At 38.3% G+C, this 27,563-nt stretch overlaps 1 protein-coding gene across 3 annotated transcripts in view; it reads left to right on the top strand.

The window, feature by feature from the left end:
• The window catches only part of LOC103549618 (uncharacterized), a 45,584-nt gene extending 18,429 nt beyond the window's left edge, over window positions 1–27,155 (top strand). Inside the window, exons 4-5 of one of the 3 annotated variants that reach the window (XR_011537276.1) lie at window positions 20,348–20,695; window positions 26,105–27,155. Coding sequence is in view for 2 of the 3 variants with exons in the window: in XM_070609310.1 (XP_070465411.1) it covers window positions 20,348–20,407 (60 nt within the window). In the remaining variant the exon portion in view is untranslated. Of the gene's footprint in view, window positions 1–20,347; window positions 20,971–26,104 lie in introns of those variants that run through there. The other 2 variants (XM_070609309.1, XM_070609310.1) reach the window with 2 other exon arrangements.
• Window positions 27,156–27,563: the final 408 nt, after the last annotated feature.

The following is a 27,563-nucleotide window of genomic DNA, read 5'->3' as shown; positions in this document are numbered from 1 at the left end:
GGGAAAGGAAAAAGGGAGTTAAGGATATTTGTTGGGAAGTAGTTATAGGGCAGAATCGTGAAAAACAAGCTGGATAGTGTGATACGTAAAGACATGGGTTTATGATGAGTAAAGATAAATTACAGAGTCACGGGACTGGTGGTCTTGATGAATTGGTGAATTGCATGAGTGGAGTACTAGAGTGAGTAGATTGGAAGAATAGCGGGTGATAGTCAGAATGAGATGTTTGAAACTGACATGCAGAGATAGTACAGTTTTGGGTGATATGACGAGGTCTAGATATGAGGTGTGAGTGGGCCATGGAGAAGGGCTGGAAGAAAAGATTACTGGAGCTAAAAAAACAAAAGAATTTAGAGGTTAAGGTGTCAGTTGGATCATCTGGTTGGATTTTGAAGTAGGTAACCATGATGACAGGAGAGGTGTTCATGAGTGAAGAGCAGTGACTCAGAGATCCATGCATGGCCCAAGAAGGAAGGATATAAGGTGGCAAAGTACGAGAATGCATGTTTCAAAAGATGTGTGAGTTTTGAAGAAGGGAAGAAGAATGACAGTTTGGAAGTAGGAAGAGCGAGCAGAGAGGACAGTACTCAAGCTCCAGGGATGCATAGCATTTAGAGTGTGACGAGAAAAAATAAAAGTAAATCCTTCCCTTGAAGGGCTCCAGAGAAAGCAGTGTTTTCAGGAGCCAAGTTAAATTTCAGCAAAAATCTGAAGGAAATGTTCATTGAAGAGGTTAAAAACGAGAGGAGTTTTCTGATGACAGAAGCAAGTTTGGGTAGAAGGGCTTGGGTGACCAAGAGTGTGGGAGATGTGGTCAGATTAGCGGAGGCTGAGAGCAGGGTGGTGATGAATACCTGCGTGAAACTGGGTGATGTGGGAAACTTGGACACCTCATGGTGATACAGGAGAGCTGGTGTTGGAGACATGACGGAATTTGTTTCTGAAGTCACAGGACACAGTGATTGAAGGTCATGGGGTGGCTGGTCTTGCCTGCAGCCGGAGGTGGGGTCTTGTGAGGAAGTATTCTCATCCCTGGGTTTTCAGAGCAAAGGAGATCTGGAAATCTTGGGCCGCATGTTGCTGGAGAAAGAGCAGCAATTCAGTGCCCTTTGCTTCCCATGAAGGGCCCTCTCTATGAGGTAATACTATTTATTCAAAAAACTTCTACAGACCCTCTAAGCCCAAAAGTAGCCTGCTCTGTGAACCCTTTCCAGACCTCCACATCTCACAGTCAGTCATTTCCTCTACAACGCAAAGCACTTTGCACAAACAGCTCTTTGGACCTGTATGGTATTGCATTATAATTATTTATGTATCTGTCTCTCCCCGTACACACCGACCTCCTTGATGCACAAATTGTGGCTTACTTTGTATCTGTACCAAAAACTGGATCCTACCTCACACAAGTAGGTAACAAACTTAGGACCTATTAAGTGCTCAGTAGTTTTTGAGGGATGAACTAAAGTGAATTAAGAGTCTGCTTCAGCAGTATTAGCATTATGACTACCTGCTGAGTTTCCTACGGGTAAGCATTGTGCTAGACGTTGTATACACCCAATCCTGATTTGGTAACAGCTCGGGTTGCTGTAACAAATGTATTACACACTGGGCAGCTCAAACAACCAACATTTATTTCTCACAGCTCTGGAGGCTGGAAGTCCAAGACCAGGCAGCCAGTGTAGTTGGGTTCTTGGTGAAGGCGCTCTTCCTGGTTTATAGATGGCCCTCTCCTCATTGTATCCTCACATGCTGAAGAGCAGAGAGAGAAAGGAAGCAAGCTCTCTCATGTGTGTCTGTTTATAAGAGCGCTAATCCCATCATGAGAGCTCCATCCTCACCACCTGTTACTGCCCAAAGGCCCTGCCTCCTAATAGTGTCACCTTAGGTGATAGGATTTTCATATATAAATTTTGGGGAGACACAAACAATCAGCTCATAACAGTAGATGATACTATTGCCATTTTACAGACAAGAAAGCTGGGACTCAGTCTCAAAGACTGTACAGTCAGGAGGATGTAAAACCAGGAATCAGTCCTAGTTTATCTGATACTAAAAGCTTTCAATTCCATCAACTGCTCTCCTGATTCTGTTTATGTTCTCATCCTAAGATATAGGAGTTTAATCATTGCCAACGCAGATTTAATACTGCAGTGACGAAAATAGAGAAAATAAAGATTGGTAATTTTACTGTGATGTTTACTATTTATTAATGTGACTTTTTTTTTTGGTAAGGGAGATTGGCCCTGAGCTAACATCTGTTGCCAATCTTCCTCTTTTTGCTTGAGGAAGCTTGAGGATTGTCAGTGAGCTAACATCTCTGCCAGTCTTCCTCTATTTTGTATGTGGGATGCTGCCACAGTGTGGCTTGACGAGTGGTGTGTAAGTCTGCGCCCAGGATCCATAATGTGACTCTTTTTAAAAAATGAAGCAAATTATCTTTCTGGAGAGTAAAATGATACAAAAGGAAAAAAAATGGCTTATATAATTCAGATTTGATCAAAACTTACTTGGTTTATAGGACAAAATATGCAAATTATACTCAGTTTGAAAGTAAGCTCAGCTAGGAATATGCAAAGAACTCCCAAACACTAATTCCACCAAGACAGAGAGAAATACCGAAAAGTCCCAGAGTGTCATAAAGTTTCACAGAAATTCTCACACAGGTAATAAAATATGGAAGTCTATTTTGCACTTGAATTATTTAAATTATAGTACGTGTTTTAGAACATGAGAGCCCAAAGAGCCTCATGTGCCTTTCACTTCAGAATATTCTCCTTCCCTAAATCAAATGCAGTTGAAGGTCCAGGGCCCATGTTGGGCTTGCCCAAGTCAGAATCTCAAAGGGTCTCTGATGTGAATCCTACATTCTGAGTTGCACAAGAGAATCATGAAAACATCCTTCCTTGGCAAAAGCTGAGGTGTGCAAGGCCAGAGTAGGGGCTCTCTGCATTCTGGAGAGTGGAAGATCTGAGCACTTTTTTAGATCTGGGAAGGCGTAAAGGTCCTATTTCTTTATTCTTATCTTCTGGGCCCTCATAGGAGCATCAAGTTCAGCCTGGACAAATGAAAGGATTCCAACTACTCAGTGATCAAAGCACTCAATTGCTGGTCTTGTTCCTGTGACAGTAACTTGATTGTACCTGGGAGATAAGCAGAAGTAACAGCAGCAGCAGCGAGTATTTTTCAGAACAAGGAATGGTTGTAAGGATTGGTGTCCCTGAATAGGTCCTTAACAGATAAAGTATTTATTTAATTAACTTGATCCAAGTGGCCAGCTAAATCAGATGATTTGGTAAAATAACTAAAGCCAGTAAAACACAAGGTCTTGAATTATGTAGCTTGGAAGTTGACATCCAAAAGCGCAGATAATTTGCAAATCTTCACTTCATTTGATGCCTCATAGCCGTATCTTGAGGCTTACGGGCAAAAGGAGCAGTAGTTGGTTCGTTACATAACTCAAGGCTTAAGGAAGAGGCCAGACTGGCAAAATTGGAATTAACTCTGTGGGCACAACCTCTGAAAGAAAGGCACTTAAATCTGATCCGCTAATCTGCCAAAACTGCTGGACTCTGAACTAACCTTCAGGTGCTTACCAGGTTTAACTATTTTAAGATCCAACAATTTCTATTTAGACTAAATAAGATCAGGAGGATTCTCTGACATAACTGCTGGAGACATCTGAATAGAATTTATCCTGGTGAGTTTTTAAAACTTTGAATAGGAAACAGGAACAGCAAGAGTTACTAGCTGTGTTATTAAATTCAACTGTAATCCCGGAAATCTTATCTTTACTTTTAACTTTTATTTGCTGACTATTAACCAGAGCTTTAAATCTTTTCCTAAAATCAACTCTCCTGCTAAGACATGGATGCTGAGGGTGTCGGGTAAGTTAGGAGTCGTCAGGATTTGGGGTTGGCCATGTGGGAATGAGGCTGGCTGATATGGTAAATCAGAAAGGCAAGAGATCATGTTCAGAGGGTCAGCCAGGAAGCGGAGGGACAATATGAAAAATTCAGAGTCTAGAATTGCAGCTTGTAGGGATAAGAATGCCTGGCTGAGAGATTGGGATGAAAAGGGTCAGAGACCCAGCAGGGATGGAAAATAAGACAGTCAGGTACTTAACCTTATGAGCGCGTGCAGCAGGAGGCTAGAATCTGAAGCACAGAGTCTAAATAGTTGTAGATCATTATTAGTAGTGGATATTCTTAGCTATTGTTATTGGTTTTATATTTAATCTACTAAGGCAGAGATTCTTACAGAGCTCTTGTAAGGCCTGAAATGTTGTTAAAATACTGGGCTTGAATGAAGGGGCAGCTAGAGGCAAGTGAGACCTGCGTGGAGTAGGAGAATGAGGGATAGGGAGCCGGGCAGATTTCCTACCTACAGGATTCCAGAAGGAAGTGGGCTTAGGTTTGCACCCAGCTCCATCGTGTATGCCTGTATGATTAAGCTAAAGCCATTTAATCTTTCATAATGTTTAATATATATAGTTGCTATGGTAATAAACAAAATAACATATATACCATGTCTGATTTAGAGTAGCCACTCAGTAAATGTTAACTTCCATCCTTCCTCATCTAGCACTTAAGCGTACCTTACTTATGGCGTACTTACTGACAGCACTAAGTGTATTCTTGTACCTCCCACTGGACTCTTTTTCCCTTGATGATAGGAAATGTGTGTTGTCTTTGTATCACCAGTATATGCCTTGCACATAGTAGGTGATTAAAAATGTATTCCACAAACATGGCATAGCTGGAAAATATTCTCCTCTTAAAAAGACATGAGGTAGACATAAAAACATCTAAAATTTAAGACATTCAAAAATTTATCAAGGAGTTAAAAAAAACCCATATATACATTACTCATATTTTCTATAATAGATGTCAATGAGATTTATTTTTAAAAAAAGACTGATGGAGCTCACTATGGTAGGAATCAGAAACGTGGTGTAAAGTCAGTTAAAATGGACTGAAATGGACTTACTGTCAACAATAGTAGTTGAAAATACTAGACACTTGTTTTCCCAGCCTCTTTTGCCACTGATGTGGAATATCCCCGGTCACTGACTTTGTTAAGAATTCACTCTGAGGCAGTAGGAACTTCAGGAAGCTAGTATTGCTGGGACTAGCAGTGGTCCTGGGTCAAGGTCCAACACCAGTGCTGGGCACATTGGGGGCACAGTGGTGTCTTCCACAGACAGATCTGTTGTGCAGATTGATTTTGAACATTCTCTCTCAATCTTTCATCAACCTTCCCTGGAGATTCTGGGAGCAATCAATAATATCCTTCCAAAATATTCAATTCTGCTTGCAACAGAACAAGAATAGACTTTAAATATCTTCTCACCCACGGTGCTCAGAATATATTGTTTCTTTTCTTTACATTTTACCATGATGATGATGACAGAGTAAAGGAAAAGATGCTGGCATGAGGGACATCTTGCTGTGGGGAGGAAAGTTTTATGTTAGTACTTAAAATCAATTAAAACTTATTTCTAATAATATTAACAGAGACAACAAACAGCAATAGCAAAGAGAGAGACTGTGTATAATAGATAAAAAAATTGAAGAGGTAATTGCAATTTGCTGTCAAAAATGTTGAGTTTGGTAGTCTAGGAGTTAAGTACTGCTGGTTAGGATGAGGGTGGATTCAGAGAGGGAGAAGAGTCGGATGTAGCTGATCACTCTAGCACTGCTCTGTCTTCAGTAAGGTTTCTGGCTACTCCCAGAAAATACCCACATCCATTTATTCCAGCAATGCTGCCCTTCTGTGTCATCAAATCTTCACTCTCTACTGGATCATCCAAATCAGTATACACATACACGGTAGTATTTCTTACCTTAAACAGACAAACAAACTGCCTGTTTTTACATCTTCTTCTGTCCATATTATACCCCGTTTGTAGAAAAACTCAAGGAAGAATTGCCTATACTCATCTCTAGCTGCTATCTTTCTATTCTCTCTTGAACCCACTTCACAAGTCTTTCTTCCCCATTCAAGTGAAACTACTTTTGTGAAGGCCACTTGTGACCTTCTTGTGGCTCAATCTAACAGTCAGTTTTTAGTCCTAAAATTACTTGATCTCTCCTCAGAATTTGGCCCAGTTAATTGGTCTTTTTCTGAAGCACTTTCATCACCTGGACTTTAGGACAACACTCTCTCTCCCACCTCGCTCGTCATTCTTTTCCTTTCTCATGTGGGTTCGTCTTCGTTTCTCAGTCCCTAAATTTTGCAATCTCTTAAAGCTCAGTCCTTGGAAACACCACTGTTCTTTAATTCTACTCACTCCTTAAGTGATCTTAATCCAATTTTATGTCTTTAAATGATATCTATACAGGATAGACTCCAAAATTCATAACTCCAGCCTAGACTTTTCTCCTGAACTTCACTTTTACATATTCAATTACCCACTTAACATCTCCACTTGGATTAGAATAGACATCTTAAACTTTACTTTTCTCAAACCAGATTCCTGATTCCCCTACCCTAAACACTCAAATCAGCTCTTTCGGTAGTCTTCTCCCTAAGTCTCCATGAGTCTATAATGACTCTACAAGTCGTTATAGAGTTAATGAAAACTCCATCTTTGCAGTTTCTCAAAGCAAAATTCCAAAGTCTTCCTTGCTTCTTTTCCATATCCCACATCCACTTCATGAGCAAATTTTGTTGGTTATACCTCAATCTGTCGAATTCTCAGTATCTCCATTGCTACCATTCTGGTTCAAGACACCAACTCTTGCCTCAATTACTGTAAGAATCTCTAACCGGTCTCCCTGCTTCTACTCTAGACACCTAGCATTTATTTCCATCCAGCAGTTGGTGTGAATTTTAAAGAACATGTCAGTTTATGTCATTCCTTTCTGCACCTGGTAAAATCTGAAGCCTGTTCTCTGACCCTCAAAGCCCTACTCTGTCTGCTCCTGCCACTCCCCTGACTCCAGCTACTCTCACTCTATACCTTGTTCGCCATGCTCCTGCCACACTGGCCTCTTGTTGCTTCCTGCCTCTGCACTTGTCATTCCCTCTACACAAGACATAGGGAGCCAAAGCATGGTTTTCCTCCCTCATTTCCTTCTTGTCTCTGTTTCAGTATCATTATTGTGAGGCATTAAATCCTTCCCAGACCCGACCTGTTCAGGAAGCTCTCTAGGGTACTGGACTGTAGTCCTCCCTGGCTTACAGGCTTAGAGCCTAGGCCTCAGAAGCTGATCTACTACCTGCCTTGCAACTTATCTTTCCTGACTCCGGGTAATCTCTACATCTAGTTGCCAGCCCAAGTCGTGGCCCAGCCTAACTTTGACCACAATTAAAACCAGCTGCCCACTGGAGTAGTTCCTCAAATTGGCAGCTCAGTTCTCTGGCCTGTTTCCCCATTTTGCTGTGATTATTACTATCCCTTTGAACTCTGCTGATGAAAGAGGGACACCTGTAGAGGTTGCAGGCCAGGCAGCGGTGATAGGATACACAGAGAACCAGATGTGCCAACTGACAAGGTTTGGCTCCTAGGCATCGGATAGATTCTAATCCTCCCCTAGAATTTCTTTTGCAAATCAAGTGAATTGTACTTTCCAAGAAATAACCTCTTTACTTTGACATAATTCAAATAACATAACTATATTTCTTATAAATATGAAGGAGAATTTATAGCATCAGGAATTGGGCAAAAGTAGAAAATTACTTTATTATTTAAGAAAAGTTTAATCACTTTTCAATAGATACTAAATTAAAGCCTGATGATTCAGTTAGTATTCCCAGTTATATAAGCTTAGAAGTGGCATTGACAGGTGCATTAAATCGGAAGGTCTATTGGTGTTCATAGCGATTTTAAGTTTAAAGATCATGAGCCAAATGGAAAGTCAGAATGATAAAGGTTTAAAAAAAATGCTGGTCAGGAAAACAAGTTTCAAGAAAATTAGATGAAATAAATTCAGATATTTTTATGCCCCAAATACCTTCACCATTATTGTTTGAATAACCATTTAAATGGTCTTTTCTGTGGCCATTATTTTTCCTCTCCCCTCCCTTCTGAAACATGCCACTGCCTTGCTTAAAAGCATCTACTGCCCTCCAGCTCCCAGAATCAAGCCCAAATCCATTGTATGGCATGTAGACTCCTACTTTTTTTTTTTTGAAGATTTTATTTTTTTCCTTTTTCTCCCCAAAGCCACCCGGTACATAGTTGTATATTCTTCGTTGTGGGTCCTTCTAGTTGTGGCATATGGGACGCTGCCTCAGCATGGTTTGATGAGCAGTGCCATGTCCGAGCCCAGGATTCGAACCAACGAAACACTGGGCCTCCTGCAACAGAGCACGTGAACTTAACCACTCGTCCACGGGGCCAGCCCCTAGATCCTACTTTTTAAAATTCATCCCTGACCACCTGTCCACTTCTGTACTTTCACCTGTAAATTGGGGTTCCCTAGCTGTCCAAACAGCTTTGTTCTTCCAGGTCTTTACTTGGGTTATTTTCCCATCTGGCAACGTCTTCATCCTCCTTTCCTGGCTGGGAGAATCCTGCATATTTTTAAAATCCAGATCAAAATTCACTCCCTATGAAAGGTAGTTACTCTCACTCAAGCAAGATTTTAAAAAGCTTTTCTCATTGACCATGGTGAATTACAGTAAAGGTATTAAAACATATACATAAGGCCAGTATTTGCAACAGAAAGGACACATGGCATGCTTACATAGAGATTCTCAATTCAAAAGCTTAAGTCGTTTTATAAATGTAAAGAATGAATTGTCTTTACCTCCAGAGTAGAAAAAGAAAATGAAGTTAAATGTGATGATATGATCAAACATAACTCACATAAACTCCATTGGGTGTTTATCACACCAGTAGCCCCTAGGAATACATTGTGCTTATCCAAACATTTGCAAGGGCTCGAAACAAACTAAGAACATTGAAGCAATTCTTTGTTTTTGGAAGTGTTCAAAAATATTTGCAAGATGCATTGGACAAAGAGTTTTGTTGTGTGTTTAACAGATCTCGGACACACCCAACATTTTTTCAGGAGTGTCATATAGTCAAGGGCACATTGGTAGAACTGGACAGTTATGCTACACTCTTCTTTGAAAACTGACAGTTAATGTGAACTGAGGTTGCTGTTCACGTGGCCAAAGATGAAGAATCCTGAGAATTTCTTGGGCAGCTGGGTAATAAATCCAGCAACCAACCCAAGTTCTTCTTTGTCTGGATGACTCTTATCTTATAGCCAGAGTTACAAAAAGCCAAACATGTAAATAATAGGCCTGCTTCCTGTGTGCACTGGTAGGTTTTGGTTGGCTGGCCGACAGACCTCTCTGGCAAAAGCCAGACCTCTTATGTTCTAGGAAAGGGAAATGTTGTTGATGGCTGGCCCACAGGCCCTGATTCAGAAAAGGTCTGAGTCATGATGGATACATTTTAAAAAAATTTATACCAGCATTGGAGCCATCTAATTCAAAACTGTAAAAAAAGGAAGCAGAAAAACAAAAAGATAGCTTTAAGGGCATTTGTTACCTTGGACATACGAGGCATTATATATCTGTTGCTTTTCTTGTTCAAAGAAAAAGCCCATTAGACAAAACCATGACAATAGAAAGGAAATCTGACCTGATTTGATGAGCTTATTGGTAGTTTTCATTTTAGATGATATTTTTTACAATGGACTTATAAAAAACATCAGAAGATATACAGAGCTTTAGGTAGGATTATTTCTGTTAAATTTAATGGCTATGTTTTATGATTCAGAATATAAGCATCTTAATCATTGTAATAAATATTTGTAATAATCATTGTAATAATTATTGCAATAAGTATTTGTAATAACATACAGTTTAGCTCATTTTTTTACTTTCCCTTCCCAGTTTTATTCATCAGTCTTAAATTATATTCTTAGGTACTGTATGTCTGTAAATATTCAAAGCTATCTTATATGCATTACATATTTTAAATACTATTGTTTAGCAATGTTATTCTAGAATTTTAATTAAAAATATAAAATATCTTCAAAAAGTCTAGAAAAGTGAGTATTTATAAGTTAAAAAACCATATTGCTTAGGAAAGAAAAAAACTAAATAAATAAAGTCATGATGGGGTCCAACTGCTTTTGGGTAGACATGACAGCAAGAAACATCAATCAGTACATCAAAATAAATGGAATTAAATTTAAATCTAATAGTCAATGGTTTAATGGAAAAAATAACTATGGCACTAGAATATATAAAAAGAGCCATAGCATGAAGGAGCTATTAGTTTCTATTTTTATGATGACTGTTAATCAGGTTTTATACTAGAGTCATGATAGATTTGGGTTCTGAAATTTCTTTGTAATATGAAGAATTTGCAATGAGATTCAAAGAACAATCCATTTACAGCTTAATTTTGAGGAAAAATTTCTTGGGTTAAATACCACAACCAAATGGGTCCAGGAGTGAGACGGGGCTGGTTGCCTAGATCTGATACAGCAGCTCCCTCCTTTATAGTTAATAAGATTCCTTCTATTGCAGGCATTTCTGGTTCCTCTAGTATTTAAAAGTGTAGATGTTAGGAGGGTCACTTCAACACTTCTAGAGGTCAGAGATTATATTACTTACTCAGTTACTTGAAATATTTTTTTATTGAATTCTAAGTGCTTTGCAAAATCAATAAAACTTGCTCATTAACTAACCAACTAGCAATACTGAATGCCTCTTGAGGGCCCTATACTCTGCAGTGGAGCATACTCTGTATTAGTTATCTATTGCTGAGTAACAAATAATCCCCAAATTTCATAGCTTAAAATAACAAAGATTTGGTATGTTCTAGTTTCTGTGGGTCAGGCATCTGTGGGTGGCTCAGCTGTGTGCTTTTACCACAAAGTCTCTAATGAGACTGTAATCAGAATGGAAGCCAGGGCTGTGATCTCTTCTGAAGGCCTTACTGGGGGACGATGCAATTTCAAGTTCACTTGCGTGATTGTTGGCAGGATTCAGTCCTTTGTAGACTTTTGGACTGAAGTCTCAGTTCCTTAATGGCTTTTGGCTGATGACCTCCCTCACTTCATTGGCATATGAGCCTCTCCATAGGGCAGCTCACAACCTAGCAGTTGCTTCTGTCAGGATAAATGAATAGGTGAGCATGAGAGGGCATCAAGACAGAAGCCACAGTTTCTTTGTAACCTAACCTTGAAAGTATCATATCACTATTTTTGCCATATTCTATTTATTAGAAATGAGTCACTAGGTTTAGCCCACACTCAAGAGGAGTGTGTATTACACAAGGGCATGAATACCAGGAGGTGAGGATTGTTGGGGACCATCTTAGAGGTTACTTACCACGTGGCCATTCATAGATGAGGAAACACTCAGAGTTTTAGTAACATTTTAAAGCAAAACAGACAGTAAATTTAGGAATTAGAATCGAAATTGAGGTCTGACTGATTTCAAAGCCCAGAGCATTTCCATTGTAACACATTACACCCCTGTGGTAATGAAAGAGTGAGTTCAAGTGACCTCATAAAGCACAAGGACAAGTCAAAGCATCAGTGTTAAAAAGAACTTTTTAAAGGAGCTGGGCTGTAACTTAAGAAGTCATCCCAGAGAAAAATGTATTATTTTTCTTTGTAAAATATAAAAAAATCAAATGTATCAGGATGACATAATATATAAATATTTCAAATGAATCCTATAGATAAATATTAGAATTTAGTAAATGAATCTTAAAAGTTTGTCCAAAAATTTAAAAAATCAATTGAATTCTAATTCCCAGAAAAAAAAAGTTAAGAAAAGAAAATTAAAGTACAACAGTATTTAGAGAGACATAAAAATCAAACACCTAGGAATACATATAACGAAATACGCAAACCTATACTAAGGAAACTAACAAAACCTTGTTGAGAGAAATTCAACAGGACCAAAATAAATGGAGGGGTATACCATGCTCATGGTTTGGAAGACTCTATATTGTAAAGAAGCTAATTGTTTCCAGATTGATTTATAGGTTAAATGCATTCCAAATCATAATTCCAGTGCTTTGTGAGTGTGTGTGTGTGTGCGTGTGAGTGCAAATTGAACAACTGTTATAAAATTTTTAGGGAAATATGAAGGACCAAGAATGGCCACGGCAACCTGGAAGAAGGAGAATAAGTTGGAGGATTTACCCTCAATATGGAATTCATAAACCACATGTTGCATTAGTCCAAGGTTAGACATATAATCAAAGGTACAAGCCCCCAGATAGACCCACACATATATAGTCACTTAGTTTTTAATAAGGTTGGCATTTCAGAGCAATGGATAAAGAAGCGTCTTCAGCCGATGGGACTCGGTCCTTTGGATGTCCACATGAAACAAAGTGAATCACACCATACACAGGTATCAATTTTTAAGTCTAAACATGAATGATAAAACATTAATCGTTTAGAGGAAAGCATAGGAAAACGTCTTCATGAATTTGGAATAAGCAAAGATTTCTTTAAAGGGGTACCAAAAGCACTAATCGTAAAGGATATATTATTGAATTGGACTACATTAGAATTAGAAATAGTTTTTAATCAAAAGACACCACCAGGAAATGAAAAGACAAACCACTAAGTGGGGAAGATATTTATAACATTTCTAACTGACAAAAGACTTGTATCCAGGATGTATAATGAATTCCTTACCAATAAAGGTGAGTACAAAAGACAGCCCAATTTAAAAAATGGGCAAGAGAATTAAGCAGGCACTGCAGAATGTGATACCCTCATGGCGAATAAACAGGTGAAAAAAAGAATTAACTTCATTGGTAATCGGAAAAAGCAAATTAAAACAAGGAGATATAACCACACACCTGTAGGATGATTAAAATTAAACAAAATTAAACTGTCAATCACAAGCATTGGCAAGGATGTGAAGTTGGTGGGATCGTACTGCAGTGCAATCACTTTTGGAAAGCCTTTGGCATTGTCTACTGATGGTGAACATATACCACCCTATCACCTACAAATCCTCGGTTTACACCAAACCGAACTGGGGCAGAATAAATGCCCAAGAATGCCCTTATCAGTATAATTTTAATAGCCCCAAACTGAAACAATCCAAATAACCATAAGCAGTAGAATGAATAATAAACACGAGACAGCAATGAAAAAGACTAAACTACTGCTATTTAAAACAACATAGATGATTCTAAAAACATCCCATCGAAGCCAGATATAAAAGAATAAAATATAAAAGTACTATGTGATTGCATCCATGTAAAGTTCAGTAAGAGGTGCTGGTATTGGGAGAAAAGATGACTTAGTTAATAGATATCTAGTAAGATATTTAAGAGGTCCGGTTTCTAAGCAGACAGAAGAAAAATTAGTTCCACTAGGAAAAAGTATGTTATGGAAAACAAATCGAATTAATGAACTGAAGAAAATTAGTTTGATAAAAAAAAATTTAAAAAAAATTCCTCGTCATTTAAGTAGTTATTCAGAGTTTTGCCTCTTCTAAACAATAGTATTTTAAACTTTGTTGTCCTCTCTCCTCTGTAGTGAGTGGTAAATTTTTTATCCACACAGACAAGTCTGATGAGTACACTTGGAGATTAAAAAAATATCTAAAGTGTTTGAAAGCTACAAATTAAATGAAGTGAATATTCTAAAATAAATTTTACACTAGCTTTTAATGACAATTATATAGTCCTAAGGTTTGAGAGCAAACCTCTTAGTAAATTTCACCAATGCAAGGACATGGACAGGACATAGAAATGGTTACAATGACTAGTACCCAACATCATCTTTTGTGCATCTATAATGGGTGATCTATGGGGTGGCTGTTTATTATGGAAAATTTAATTAATTTATAGACAGAAAACTAGGTGCTGGAAATGTTCTATCATATTTTAAATATTTCTGAAAATAAATTTCTTTAATTAGAATGTCAAATAATTGCAATTTAGTAACCTGATTTTATAACACCTTTATAACTCTTCCTACATGAAAATTTATCCTCTGGCTTAACGAAAGGAAAAAAGTATTTAATCGCTAGCAATTTAAAACTCCTATTTGCATATGGCATTTTATCTGAGCAAGGATGACATGATTGTGCACATAATTATTATTTAGGATCCTGCAGAGCATCCTAAAACTAAGGGCATGCGTAATTCCTAATGTAGAGTCAAAGACGGTGGCAGGGAAAACATTCTCTGTTGTAGTCATCTTGAGTCTAGCTAAACAGAATAAAGGAGCCTCTTATCTCTCCTGCATCTTATTTCCAAATATGAGTAGTTCCTTTTCATGAAAACACTGACATAATTAAGAAGAGTACGTAACTTTGATGTGTTTTATTTGTTTTATGAATATACACAATGCAGCAGAATAAGCTGTCTGTCAGATATAGACCAGATCCACATTATCCTTCAAGTCTATGTCCATATAACTGACTAACATTGTGTTTATTAGGTGAATGTCAGGCGTGGACTGAGGTAGAGTCTGACACCTGGCCTCTGATCTTGACCATCACCTGGCTATGTTGACCTGTGCAAATCAATTAACATCCCTGAACCCTATTTTTCTCATATATGAAATGAGGGTGTCGGGCTCATTTAAACAACGAAAAGTTTTCCTCTTACTTTATAAAATTATCTGGCAGCCATGTGATGAGCAATCTTTACAACTAAAAGGGCAAAAACTAGATGGAGGCCCACAGCTTGCTAGACCCCTGTGGGAAAATGGAGAGAGCATTAAAGTATTGGACCCGAGTCAGGAAAAAGAGTGAATCCCAGCTCTGTTGTTACTACCTTGGGAGTGTCGAGAAAGTCACTACTCTTTTTTAAAGTTTAATTTTGTTTTTAAAATTTCTACTTCTAGGAGCACTCACTGTAAGTATCATAGCGAAGGCTCTCCAAATTGTAAGCTGAACCTTAGTACAACATACTTAAAAGTGAGAAAATTTACTTATTCTTTTGTTATTTTTTCCCCAAAGGATTTTTAGGAATTTGTGTCTTTCTTACTAGCTTTTCCCCTCTTTACCAGCTTACTTTACAGTCATGGATAAGAACCAGAGACTGCGCTCCTTTGATCTGAATCTCTAAATCTTCACATGTCCGTATTTGGTGACTATGTCTGGTCCCTAACTTCTTTTCCCCGTGTAACACCATATTCAGTGATGTGCAACATTTTAGCTTCTCCATTTTTCTCCTGTAGCAGCCTCAGGACTGCTATTACATGTGGTTTGTATAATGTGACCTGTGAAATATTCAGTGCACATTTAAAAAATTAAAAGAAAACTTCTAATGGAAAGCATATTGGATGAATTAACCAGCAGAAATCTGCAGCGAGTGTGCTGGAACACAGGATTGTAGCAAGGGGAGTTGTTGGAATTGCTGCTTTGGTTTGGGAGATTGATTGCCCTGCCTCTGGACAACCACAGTCTCTGTCTCTTATTTAAATTCTTGTGAGGTAATGTGATCGGTGTCACTCAGCCAATAGACTGGATGCCCTCCAGTCGGAGTCCAACACTGGAAAAACACTGTGGTCTGGGTGGTGGAGTTAAATAACAGAAATATGGCCATCTGGGATGCCCCAAAACAATGGGTGTAATGTCGTTCAGCAGAAGCCAGGAATGGGAGCATATTCTCTGAGGAAAGAGTTCAGAAGGGTAGCATGTCTTTTTTTAAAAAATTATTTTATTAAGGTCATATTAGCTTATAATATTGTATACCTTTCAGGTGTACATTATTATATGTCAGTTTCTGTAGAGACTGCATCGTGTTCACCACCCATTGTCTAGTTTTTATCCATCACCATACATATGTGCCCCTTTACCCCTTTTGCTCTCTTCCGACGCATTCCCTTCTGGTAAGCACTAATCTGTTCTCCTTATCTATGAGTTTGTTTATTTATCTTCCACAAGTATGTGAAATCATGTGGTATTTGTCTTTCTCTGTCTGACTTATTTCGCTTAACATCATATCCTCAAGGTCCATCCATGTTGTTGTTGCAAATGGCATAATTTTGTCTTTTTTTTGAGGTTCAGTAGTATTCCATTGTATATATATATATACCACATCTTCTTTATCCATTCATCCGTTATTGGGCATTTGGGTTGCTTCTATGTCTTGGCTATTGCGAATAATGCTGCAATGAATATAGGGGTGCATGTATCTTTTTGAATTGTTGATTTCATGTCCTCTGGATAAATAAGGGGTAGCATATCTTAATGTGCCCACTGTCATGCAGTAGAATCTGAAGACAAAAGGCACGTATGCTTTGCCCAAAGCTGAAAAAATAAGAATGCTAAGAATTGGTAACTGTACAATATCTGTGATCTCCAGATTGCAAATTTCAACTCTAAGACTGCATGTTTTTAGAGTTTAGACAGCAAATTATTACCTATTCTAACCATTCTGTGTTATGACACTATGTGCCTTTATTGATTATATTTTTCCCATTTAGTTCAGTTCTTCATGTAAGATATTGAACATATATGCATATATTTCTAACTTAAAATTTATCTGTCTTTAAAATCTTCTGTTTTTTTTTCTGAAGGACTTGTAATTTTGAAAAATCATAAAGTACTTAGAATTTAAAAAGACACAGATAAAACTCAAGTGAATTAAATATATCTTAATCATTCCTTAAACCAAAGTTCAATTTAAGGTAATATTCTAAGTGGAATATATTACTTATTTTGATAATTTTACCGGTTTCTGTAGATATGCTCTTCCAGCATCTCTTTGAATTCAAAATCCAAGGCAATGAAATGAAGGAGACTTCTTTTCCTAGGATAGCTGCCTTATTATACACTGTGCATGGTATCACCAAAATGTTGCCTTCCTTTAGATGAATTTAGAACTGACCTAAATAACTCAAATCAAAAAGTTGAATAAATTCTTTTCTGAAAGCTTCCAGCTGCCAACTATGGCAGTCTTTCCCCCCCTACTGTTGCTTTTAAAAAGGGAAGTATAAAAAAGTCTTAGAGGGAAGGAAGAAAGGTTGTGAGAAGACAGGGAGGCCGCTGCTGTTGTGAGCTTGGGTGGCACTACCCTTCCCCACCCTGGGTCATGCTCTGAAGCAGGACCAATGGTGAAATGTCACATCACCGGGGAACTGGATTGTGCATGTCACTGCTTGAGAGCCTTGGCCAGTCCCCAAGTTGGCATTATTATCTTAGAGAGGCATTCCTGGGCATGGAGGTGCCTCATCTGCTGCCCCAGGTTTGCAGCTGCAATCCCCCCGCCTCTCCCACTGTTGTCCTTGAAAAGAAACGGTCGTTCTGAAAACCACCAATAAGCATGATGTTCCAGGAAATATTTTATTTTCACTCATGTCCTTTAAAAAAAGTCTTAAGGTGGATGACTTTAGAAAAAAGAGTTCTAATTTCATTAGAATAAATTATTTTAGGAACCAGACCTCATAGTGTCTGAATTCCTGCTATTAGTTATTATTATTATGGATACCAAGCTTTAAAATAAATTCTAATTTATTCCTTTTGTTGTTGTTGAATTTTGACAGAATTCTTTATGCCTGACTTTTTTAGGACAAAAAAAGAAAAAAAAACCCTTGTCTGCCCTTAGAGTAATATATAACAAAAGGCTTTTCGTGATTTTGAGAAATGGTGAGCATAAAATTCAAATTACAGCAGTTCTCATTATAATAGCACTGAATAATCACCTCATTAGTAGTGATTATCTGGATATTAATAGAAGTTCCTGACCCACAGATTCTTTTTGCAAATGTTTAGTATGATTTGCAACAATGTGCTACAAAATGTAGCTATGTATTTTTTTCACTTTGCCTTAGCGTTGAAGGAATGAATCCCATGATGATTTATAAGATACCCAATGATGTGAACTTTATTGACTGCCAGCAATCTTCTCTGGGACCTTCATTTCTCTTTTTACTTTTGAAACCATTCTGATGTGTTGTGAATAGGAATGTGTGTGTGTGTGTGTGTGTTTCTTCATCACGTATTTTCTTGTGTTGTATTTTTACCTGCTGAATCAAATTGCATACTGAAATGAGTAACAGCCTTAGCAGAATCGCTGTGTTTTGGTGGTGAGTGATTTTGTATGTTATACATAGTTGGTGGTAACTATTTGATTGTATTATTGAAGTTTTCCCATATCAAATACTGAGAGGCAGAATTTCTTTTCCTCCTATTTTCTACTGCTTGTTTTTAAAAAACCCTCACTTTAGTAATCCAAATTTCTCTTTGTTCACTGCTTTGGTAGGAATAATTTGGTAAAAAATGTGAGCCAACATTTTGTCTACTAAAAACATTTTTCCCTTTTTATAGGCAATGATTTTTCTTAATTTAAATAATCAAGCCATTCAAGTGGATACTTTTTTACATTGAGAGATAAAAATTAAAATACACCATTTGTTAGCTGAAAAAGATATTTTTAAATTCTTTATCCTCTACTCATAAAAGATAATTCTTTCTCCTTGACCAATATTTTAATACACTTCTTTATGATGTTACTACACATGACCTGAATTAAGTACGAAATTCACAAAAAGAAAACAGCTAAGAAGTAAAAATATCTAGTTGTCCCATTTCTAATATATTTTAACACGTTATTTGCTAGAAGCAAAAGCCAAGAATCAAATCTTTCTTCTTTGAAAGTTGCTTAAAATGAAATGTTTTTATGAGTCAAATTAGTACTTCAAAAGGGACTGTGGAATGATTACATCATCCGTGAACCCTGGCGTCATCCCCACATTGGTCGAAATGAGTACCTATTGTGTGGAAAGTGTTCTGGGACAAACGTGTTGGAAAGATGCATTTCAGGGAGATAGCTGGCAGAGCACTTAGTATTATATAATCAAGGCTTCTCTTTAAATGCATTTTTATTCTGCCAATTCTATCATATAAAATTTTAAATGTCTCTTTGCAGAACCAATTCATTATATTTCCCCTTATCCTTTCTTTGGGTATAAGATGACAAGAACATCAAAAGGCTCCAAAACGCCTGCTAAGGACCATGTCAAACACAGCCCTTGAGGTGGTTTTACTGAAGTTTAGATAATGTTCTGCCAACCTCAGAAATCACTCTGATTTAGGAGATCATAGCATGGCAGAGTAGTCTTTATTTATGATGACAAAATTCTCTGAGCTCTCTTTTCACACTTTCTGGTTTCTAGTTTCTCGTGATATTTTTGGAGAAAACCTAGGAAGAATAAAGTTCAACATAGGAAATCTGAAAGATGAGTCTTCATGGGAGCCTTTTAGAAAGGAACCAAGTCACTTCTGGAGGAAGACCTCGTCTGGACGGTTTGCAGATCAAGCCAGCCGGTCATAGGCTCTTTGTTTTCTTTTGTCCCAACAATGCAGGAAATATGAACCAATGCTGGCACTAATTCAGGAACAATTAGCAAAACATCAAACTGTTTAAGCATTCTATTGAAATAGGAAAGAGATTACACTGAAAGGAAGAGGTTACTGTGCCAGAGGAGAGTCCGCAAGGGTATATCTTTGTGTATGCTTTGATATTTAACAAACTGCTTAGAAAGTGGCTTGAGCACTTTAGGGACTGTCTGTTAAATACATTTATAAATTAGATTGAATCATAGTTCTATTGATGCAGACAATTTGTCAGCATTTAAGAATTAAGACTTTTGGCACGGTTGTAATAAAAACACAGTTGCACCCTCTGAAGTGGAAAGTTACAACATCCAATCATTGATTTTCTGCCTCTTGTTGAAAAGAGACTGAAGTCTGAGGAAAGCTACAATCGAAACATCAGCTCTCAGGAAATAAGTTTAGCTTCTCCAAGGCATGAGCATGTATCACTCCAGGTCTGGGTTTTCTTATTTATTCTAATGTTTAAATATTCCTTTGTTAACTGAAAAATGGATATGTACTCAAGTACTCAAGAAGGCATGGAAAAATTGAGTGGAAACCAGAGAGAAAATTAATATTCTTACAAAGAAGCAAGAGATGAAGCACAGGCTGCTCCTCATGCATTGATTAGTTACAGGAGTTGTGGCAAGACGTGCTTTGAATTTTTGGTTTTCCTAATATTTCCTAGTCTTCTATCATTTTCTCTGTATTCTTCCGGAAACACTTAAACAAACAGAAACAATATCAATAGAAAAGCTATTCAATCCCAAATTCTGGTTAGTCTGACAATGTTCCTTAATTCGGTATTTTCATCCCTAAAGAATGCAATATTAAACAATTTTCCTTTGTACAGCAAGTTTAAATTAGGGATTGGGATTCATAGGTAGCAGTACTATCTTCATTATGATTATTGGAATGTTTCAGAAGGGTCTGATATCCATTAGATAACATAAGGATAATTTCAGAAAAAATTAGTCCTCTTGATCCACAGAAATCTACATGCAGCTTTTTATAATGCTTACTATGTTGCTGCAATTTAATATTTGTTAAATTTTTTTTTAAATTAAAGCATTTGAAAAGAGGAATGAAGCTTCAATATGACTTTCCATTTCGTTCACTTTATATATGAAGAAAAACGAGGGCCCTCTCGACATTTGTTCTTGTCAAGAAAAGGAAAATTGAGGCATCATTCAAAATACACGTGATTCCAACACTTGAAGCACCTGCTGAAGAACAACAACCGTCTAAACAACCAACCAACCAGCTAAAAACTCTTTGTAATGACAAGAGATTTTCACATATTGAGGTATATGGAGCAACTATTCGAATTCAAAACTGATTCGGCTTGAATTATGGCCTATCAAACATACATTGTACATCTGCCTAATCATCAAAGTAAAGAATGCACTCTCTTAAGGTAAGAATGCATACTTCCCCTCCTATGTCCTATTGGTAAGGCCTGGATCAGTCCCTTTCCTGACATCAGGGTCATGTTGGCCTGCTAATTTGTAACTGAATACCTCTTGGAAATTTTGATGAAAATGTATCCTGGGTGTGTTTAATGTATGTTCTTTGTTCTAAAAAGATATAAAACTGTACTGAAACCCATGCTTCTCCAGAACACCGGCTAAGTCCTTCCCGAGTTATAGTCCTCACTCTGGCTCATAATAAACTCACCCCAATTTTGATTTATAGGTTGGTTATGGATTACTTGAGTCCACAGTGAAGACGTTATAATGATTGTTTACTGCATCTGAACTTTTACACAATTAACTTCAACTCTCACCCCAGTTTCTTTAGCTGTAAAAGAGAAATAAAAATTAGGATGGAATCTAGTTCATTGGATCATTGTAAGGATTAAATGAGATAAGGTGGTAAAGTACGTACATGGTAAGTGCATTAGCTGTGATGATGAGGATGATGGTGATCATGGAAGAGAAGGTATCTGGACTCTATATGAAGGCCCTCACCACCATTTTCCCTTAATTCATTACTTTATTATGCTAATTAATGATACATTATAAGATTCTCTAAGAAGAGGTACTTACTTTATTCCCTCTCCTATCTTCCACAATGTGTAACCCAAGTTCTGCCTACAATGGATGCTTAAATTAGAAATAAAAACATGGCTTTGTGCTGGCTTGAGATTCTGACCACCTTTCCTTGGTTTGGCTTCATCATCCATCTACCCTACAGCCTTTCTGTGTTTCTACTTTGTTACTATCTTGGCCATTTTTTCATACCTATTTTAAATTAATTCTATGTCAAATTTTAAAGGAAAAAAGTTTGCTCATCATATTTCCTATGTATGAGTATGTGTAACCCATTTGGCTGCAAGAAACATGTATGTTCTTTCATCAGAGTCAAGTGAAAGGAGCCGCAGTTGTCCGCATGAGAATGCATGGCATATGCAGGCCTAGGCTTGTTAAATGTTTATTCTTTGAATGATTTTGTCTATCTGCAAAGCTGATTAAATTTAAATATTGAAAGAATAAATATTCTAAATATTTCATTAGCTCCTCGCTGTGCAAATGATACAAATGAAAAAGCTATGTCCTACCTGAAGTATAGGTATGGTAGTAGTAATTAAAAAAAAGAATTCAATGAAAATGTCCTTTTTAAACAAGAATTGATGTACCTTACCCTATGTACAATTTGACAGTAGATTATGAAAAATAACATTTTTATTCTAAATCCCAATATATGGCTAAAATCAAATGCCCAATTTCTCTTGCTCTTCCTCTCTTATTCTCTAACACTGGCCAAGAACAAGAATATCGTGGGCTAAGAAGGAACATATCAGGGAGGAACTAGCCTGTGTTTTCACCAAAGGATAGTCAATCAACCATCAATAGTTTATTAACAGCAACAATAAACACAGGATAATATTTACTGGATGCCCTCTGTGAGGAGAGCACAGTGAAATGTTAGGAGATAGAAATTTAATTTTCCTAAAAATTCAATGATATCATCCCCATGTACACATAGAGAAACTAAGGTGTAGAGAGATTAAGTAACTTGTCGAAGTTCACGCACACTGTAAATTGATTTGAATCTGGACTGTGTACAAGGAGCAGGCCGTCTAGCAGTTGAGAGAAAATATGCACATAAAAAGATGCCACAAAGAGCCCAGGAGGATTTTGCTTGGCCGTGTCTCCATTGTTGGAAATACCTCCATCCAGGCCACTAAGACTAGGAAACTATATCGGACAATTCTTTTCTTCTTTCTTCTTTCAAAATATGTGTAAAATAAGGCTACAGTAAAGAATTAAATGGGAAATATTATATATTTAGTAAATATCTGTGAATTTTATGTGGAAATTATGATGCCTTCTAGGCAAATCTCACTGTAGAGAGGCATTGTAACATAATGGTTAAGAGCATGATCATAGAAGTCAGTCTGTCACCTATTAGCTTGAGCAAGTTACTTAACCTCTATGGGCATCAGTTTTCTAATACGTAAAATGGGTGTAATAATAATACTTACTGTAGAGTTGTTGCACAATTAAGTGAGGTAGTAATACTTGTAAAATCCTCAGTATAGTGCTTGGCACATAATAAATACAGTCCTGTGTCACTTAATGACAGGATTCGTTCTGAGAAATGCGTCATTAGGCTGTTTCATCATTGTGCAAACATCATAGGCTGTACTCACACAAACCTAGATGGTACAGCCCACTACACACCTAGGCTGTATGGTACTAGTCATATATGCAATCCATTGTTGACCGAAATGCCATTATGAGGTGCATGACTGTATTCAATAAAAATTAGTTGTTGCTGTTGTGTTAACATTATTACATCTAAGTAAATTATAGGAAACACAGAGTCTTGTTTTTCTTAGTATTTCTTCTCAGATTGTCAGAAACCATAGAGGATGCTCTTCTTTTAGACTTCCAGAACCAATATTTGGGATACGGGCATCTTAGTGACATTGCTCTTTTGTTTTCCTGTGGCTCATTTCCTTTCCTGGTTAACATCACTTTTCCTTTCTTCCCTTTTGCCACTGACCTATTATCCTCTCCCTCTTCCTGGGGGAAAAACAACCTAACAACATTGATAACAACAACAGCTTCTTTCTGCTGCCCTTTCTTGCCCAGAGTCGTGCAGCAGAAACCTGGCCACGCTGGCCCTCTCCCGCCCCCTCAGGTTCCCCGTAGTTCACACAGTGGTAACAGAGAAGTGCCCATGGGATATCCAATAAAGTACTGAAGCAAGCCAGCGAAGGGAGAAGTTAGTTCCAACTGGGACTTGTAAGAAAGGCTTCACGGGGAGATAGATCTGAGCAAAAATGGAAGGAAAGCCTCGTGGGAAGTGGACATAGCAGAGGAAGATGAACTGTGATACACAGCGCTCTTGATAGTTCCTTTGGAAAGAGTCTCTTCCAGTAGTTGTCAGGCAATCCCACAGATTTTGAATGCTATGACTCTTCTAAAAATTTTTGGAAAAATAATCAAGTGTTATTCCATATAGAAATTGTACGACTTACAGTCCTATCGACTTGGAATAGGTTTAGGGCTAACTCGGCAAATGGTTAAACGTTAATAGGTATTACTATTACTTTTAATTAAATAATTAATGTTACTATACTATTAATAGCTATGCTATAAATAATATCACTAGTCTATTTTCCAATCACAAAATGATGTTATATAACATCTTATTTGATCTTTCAATAATGCCGTGGAAAAGTTAGGTATCTGAGCATCATTCTGCCATTTTATAATGAGGAAACAGAAGGCTACTGATTAAAGAAAGGACCGAAAAAAAAATGCTTGCCTATTAAATGGCAGATCTATGATATAAATTTAGGTAGCCTGATTTTCTCCTCACACTTTACTAACATCACTTCTGTGATAACTTGAGAGTGAACAGCCGTAGGAGGAGCCTGGAATCTTACCACACTGATTCAGCAAACATGTACGGAGCCCTGTGGTGATTCAGACACTGTCCTGGACACTGGAGCTAGAACAGCGACCAAGATAGATGCGGTCCCTATGATCCTTGAGCTTAGGAACTGCTTGAAAGACAGAATATACACAAAAAGCAAATGAATACATAGGATACATATAGATTGTGGTGAGGGCTACCCGTGAAGGAAATACACAGCCATGGTGGGAGAGAGAGTACCTGGAGAAGGCTGTTTATGGCAGGATGATTAGGTGATTTGGTGACATTGACCATACAGTTAAAAGATGAGGAATGTACTGCCGTGTAACAGGCTAGGGGAAGTGCATTTCAGGCCAAACTGAAACTAGAAAGCCTTGGATATAAAAGAGGCTTTTTATTAAGGAACAGACAGCAAGCCACTGTGGATGGTTTTGTGGGGAGAGACGGAGATCAGTGGTTGGCATTTGGAGAGGAAACAGGAGCCAGCCACATGATGGACTAGATACAGTGGGCACATTTTAGAGTGTCAGTCCAGCTCACAGATGCATTCTTAACTGCATTCCAGACTCAACGCACAAGGGTAGGCTCTTGGCAGCCACTTTATACATGACTCCGCTCCCCGGCCACAGCTGAGCAGACCCTTCATTCATGCGACAAACATTCATTGAACACCTGCTATATGCACTGTGTAATAATAGGTAATAAAAACACACGCAGTTGCTGCCTTTATGGAGTTATGCAGTTCCATGTGAGTTTGCCCAGACCCAGGCAGGGCCAGTTAGAGCTTCTTACCTGGGAGTTTGGAACTGGGACTAGAGAGGGATCAGTTTCTATGTGATTGGAGCTATAACATGCAAGCGGGAGCTGCTGGAAATCAAGTCCTGCCATGTTAACTGGGGAGTCCAGGAGTCCAGTCTGCACAGAGAAGAATGAAGCACACACAGAGAGATAATACTTTCATGATTACTGAAAGCTTTACGTTTATGGATTTTAGTCCTTCCAGAGGCCAGGCTGCATTTTGCCCTCTTGTTCTTTAAGAAACCCTATAACACTGTAATATATTTCTCATTTTTCGAATACATTCTGAGCTATTTTGTTGTTGTTCCTTGCAGTAAAATAAATTTAATTAATCCTCTAGACTGGATAACTAGGGCAGCACAAGCTTAGGGGAAGAAATAGGCTCCAGGCTCAGGCTTGAGAGTTAGGTGAAAATTTGTAACCATAGAGGGTAAGGAAACCTCTTCATATGGTTCAAACAGCCTTAGAACTTTGTGTGGAGTGATATAACACTCAAAGAAATAGAAGAGGGGCTGGCCCAGGGGCGTAGTGGTTAAGTTTGCATGCTCTGCTTTGGTGGCATGGGGTTCGCAGGTTCAGATCCTGGGCGTGGACCTAACACTGCCATCAAGCCATGCTGTGGTAGCATCCCACATAAAATAGAGGAAGATTGACACAGATGTTAGCTCAGGGCCAATCTTCCTCACAGACACAAAAAGGAAAGAAATAGAAGAACCATTCCATTGATGATGATTATGTTGATGATGCTAATGATGATGAGAGGATGCCATATATTTGTTAGATTGGGAATAATGTGGTGAACCCTTTTGAAGCAGCTGTCAGGCTCCGAATTATTCCCTTATCTGTACTCAAAAACTCAGTCACAAGGTGAGCAGATTCCAGGGAGCCATATTTGAACAGGACGCCTCTCCGACATCCATACCTGATGGGATTGTTCACTCATTAAACAGGTATTTATTGAGCACCTACCATATATAGAGTGGTGAGCCACACAGACACAGTTTTTGCTCTCATGTGTCTTATAGCCTAGATGGAGTAGGCATCTGATCCAAGATCCTGTGCTTGATGCTTCAATGTAGATTCACTCTAATCTTCATGTTAATCCTTCCAAGTAAGTATTATTCTTCTTCTTTTACAGAGAAGGGAGCTGATTCTGCCTCCCTCCCCTCTAACACCCTGCAGGGAAGTTAGGATGGTAATGGTTTCAGAGCGAAGAAGAGCGAAAAGAGAATGCAGAATAGAGGTCGGCTCTAATTGTGTGCCCTACTTAAGTCTGTGCTCTTTCCATTTACATCATTCAAGTCCCACAAGCAGGAAACAGAAACATGCAGCTGTGATCCATGGGCCAGAAAACCATGACTCCTGCTGCTCTAGGATAGGAGGCCTGGCCCCGGAGGCTTCGATGCACAGCTGCACTGCCAAAGTCAGCTCAACTACTTCTCCATATTTGGGATGCTAAATTTTGCTGCAAAACCCTAAACACCTCCATAACCATGTTTTCTGGCAACAGCCAACTGAGAAGCCTAGAAACGACTTCCTCCTCACTTCTGCCTTCCACGTTTTGCATAAGTACATCATGTTGTCAGCACCTAATTTGCACTCAGAACCCTAACTGCAAAGGACTCTGCGGAATTGTAGCTTTCAGGTTGTCAGCCTGTGAATGACGCTGTAGCGAGAGAAGGGGACACCTCCTGAGCAACCCAGTCCTTAGCATTTGCCCTTAAATCACGGCACCTTGTACCCCAAGCTTGAATCTTCACTTGGAAGTGTCATCCTTCATTTGGTAAGTCTGGATAAGCAGAAGGTTTGTCTGAGATCTTTTGGGGTTTGAGTTACCCCGTATTTTTTGCCACATAAGTTACTGCCCACAGCATTTAAAAGTAAGGTGGACTTTAAAAACGGATACCTACAAGCAGAGTGGAGAAATGACTGACTTACCTGGGAGTCAGAAACCTGAGGTTTGTGTGTATGTTTTTTCCCTCCGGGTTCCCAATAATTGCGTGTCACCTTCAACGAGATAGCTAACCTCTGCGGACTTTTCAGTGTTTTCTCCACTATAACAGAAATAATGGTTCTCGTCACGTCTCTGCCTCTAGGGGTGTTGTCAGAATTAATGAGACACCAGGGTGAAAAGCTTTCCACTTTCTTTCCCTCAGAGGATGCTGGAATGTAAATAAAAGTAATATCTCTATTTTGTGAACACTTTTCCCTTCTGTATGTCTTAATAACCTTCAGAAAAGGTTTTTTGAAGCAGCAGCAATTATCGTAGATGTTACATATAATAAAGGAACCGTAGCTGCCAGGAGAAACAAAGGAAGAATGAAACCTTGAGTCAGAGCAAGTCTGCTCCTTGCTTACTCTAACGGCATCGGTAGGAGGGCTGGCATTATCACAAGGGAAACATTACTGTTCAGAGAGCATGTGAAAGTAGGAGGAGAAACGACTAATTAAAGTTGCCGTGCTGAAAGTAGAAAAAGAAAAGAGATGCTGACTGCCGACACGTTGCTGAAATGTTCTTAGGCATACTGGAGGGAGAAGACGAGAGCTGGAGGTCAAAATGTTCGTGCATTCGGGTTGAACTGCTCGAAGCAATGAGA

The sequence above is a fragment of the Equus przewalskii genome, chromosome 2 (genome assembly GCF_037783145.1).
Source record: "Equus przewalskii isolate Varuska chromosome 2, EquPr2, whole genome shotgun sequence".
Classification (NCBI taxonomy): domain Eukaryota; kingdom Metazoa; phylum Chordata; class Mammalia; order Perissodactyla; family Equidae; genus Equus; species Equus przewalskii.
This window is presented reverse-complemented; position numbering and strand designations above follow the sequence as displayed.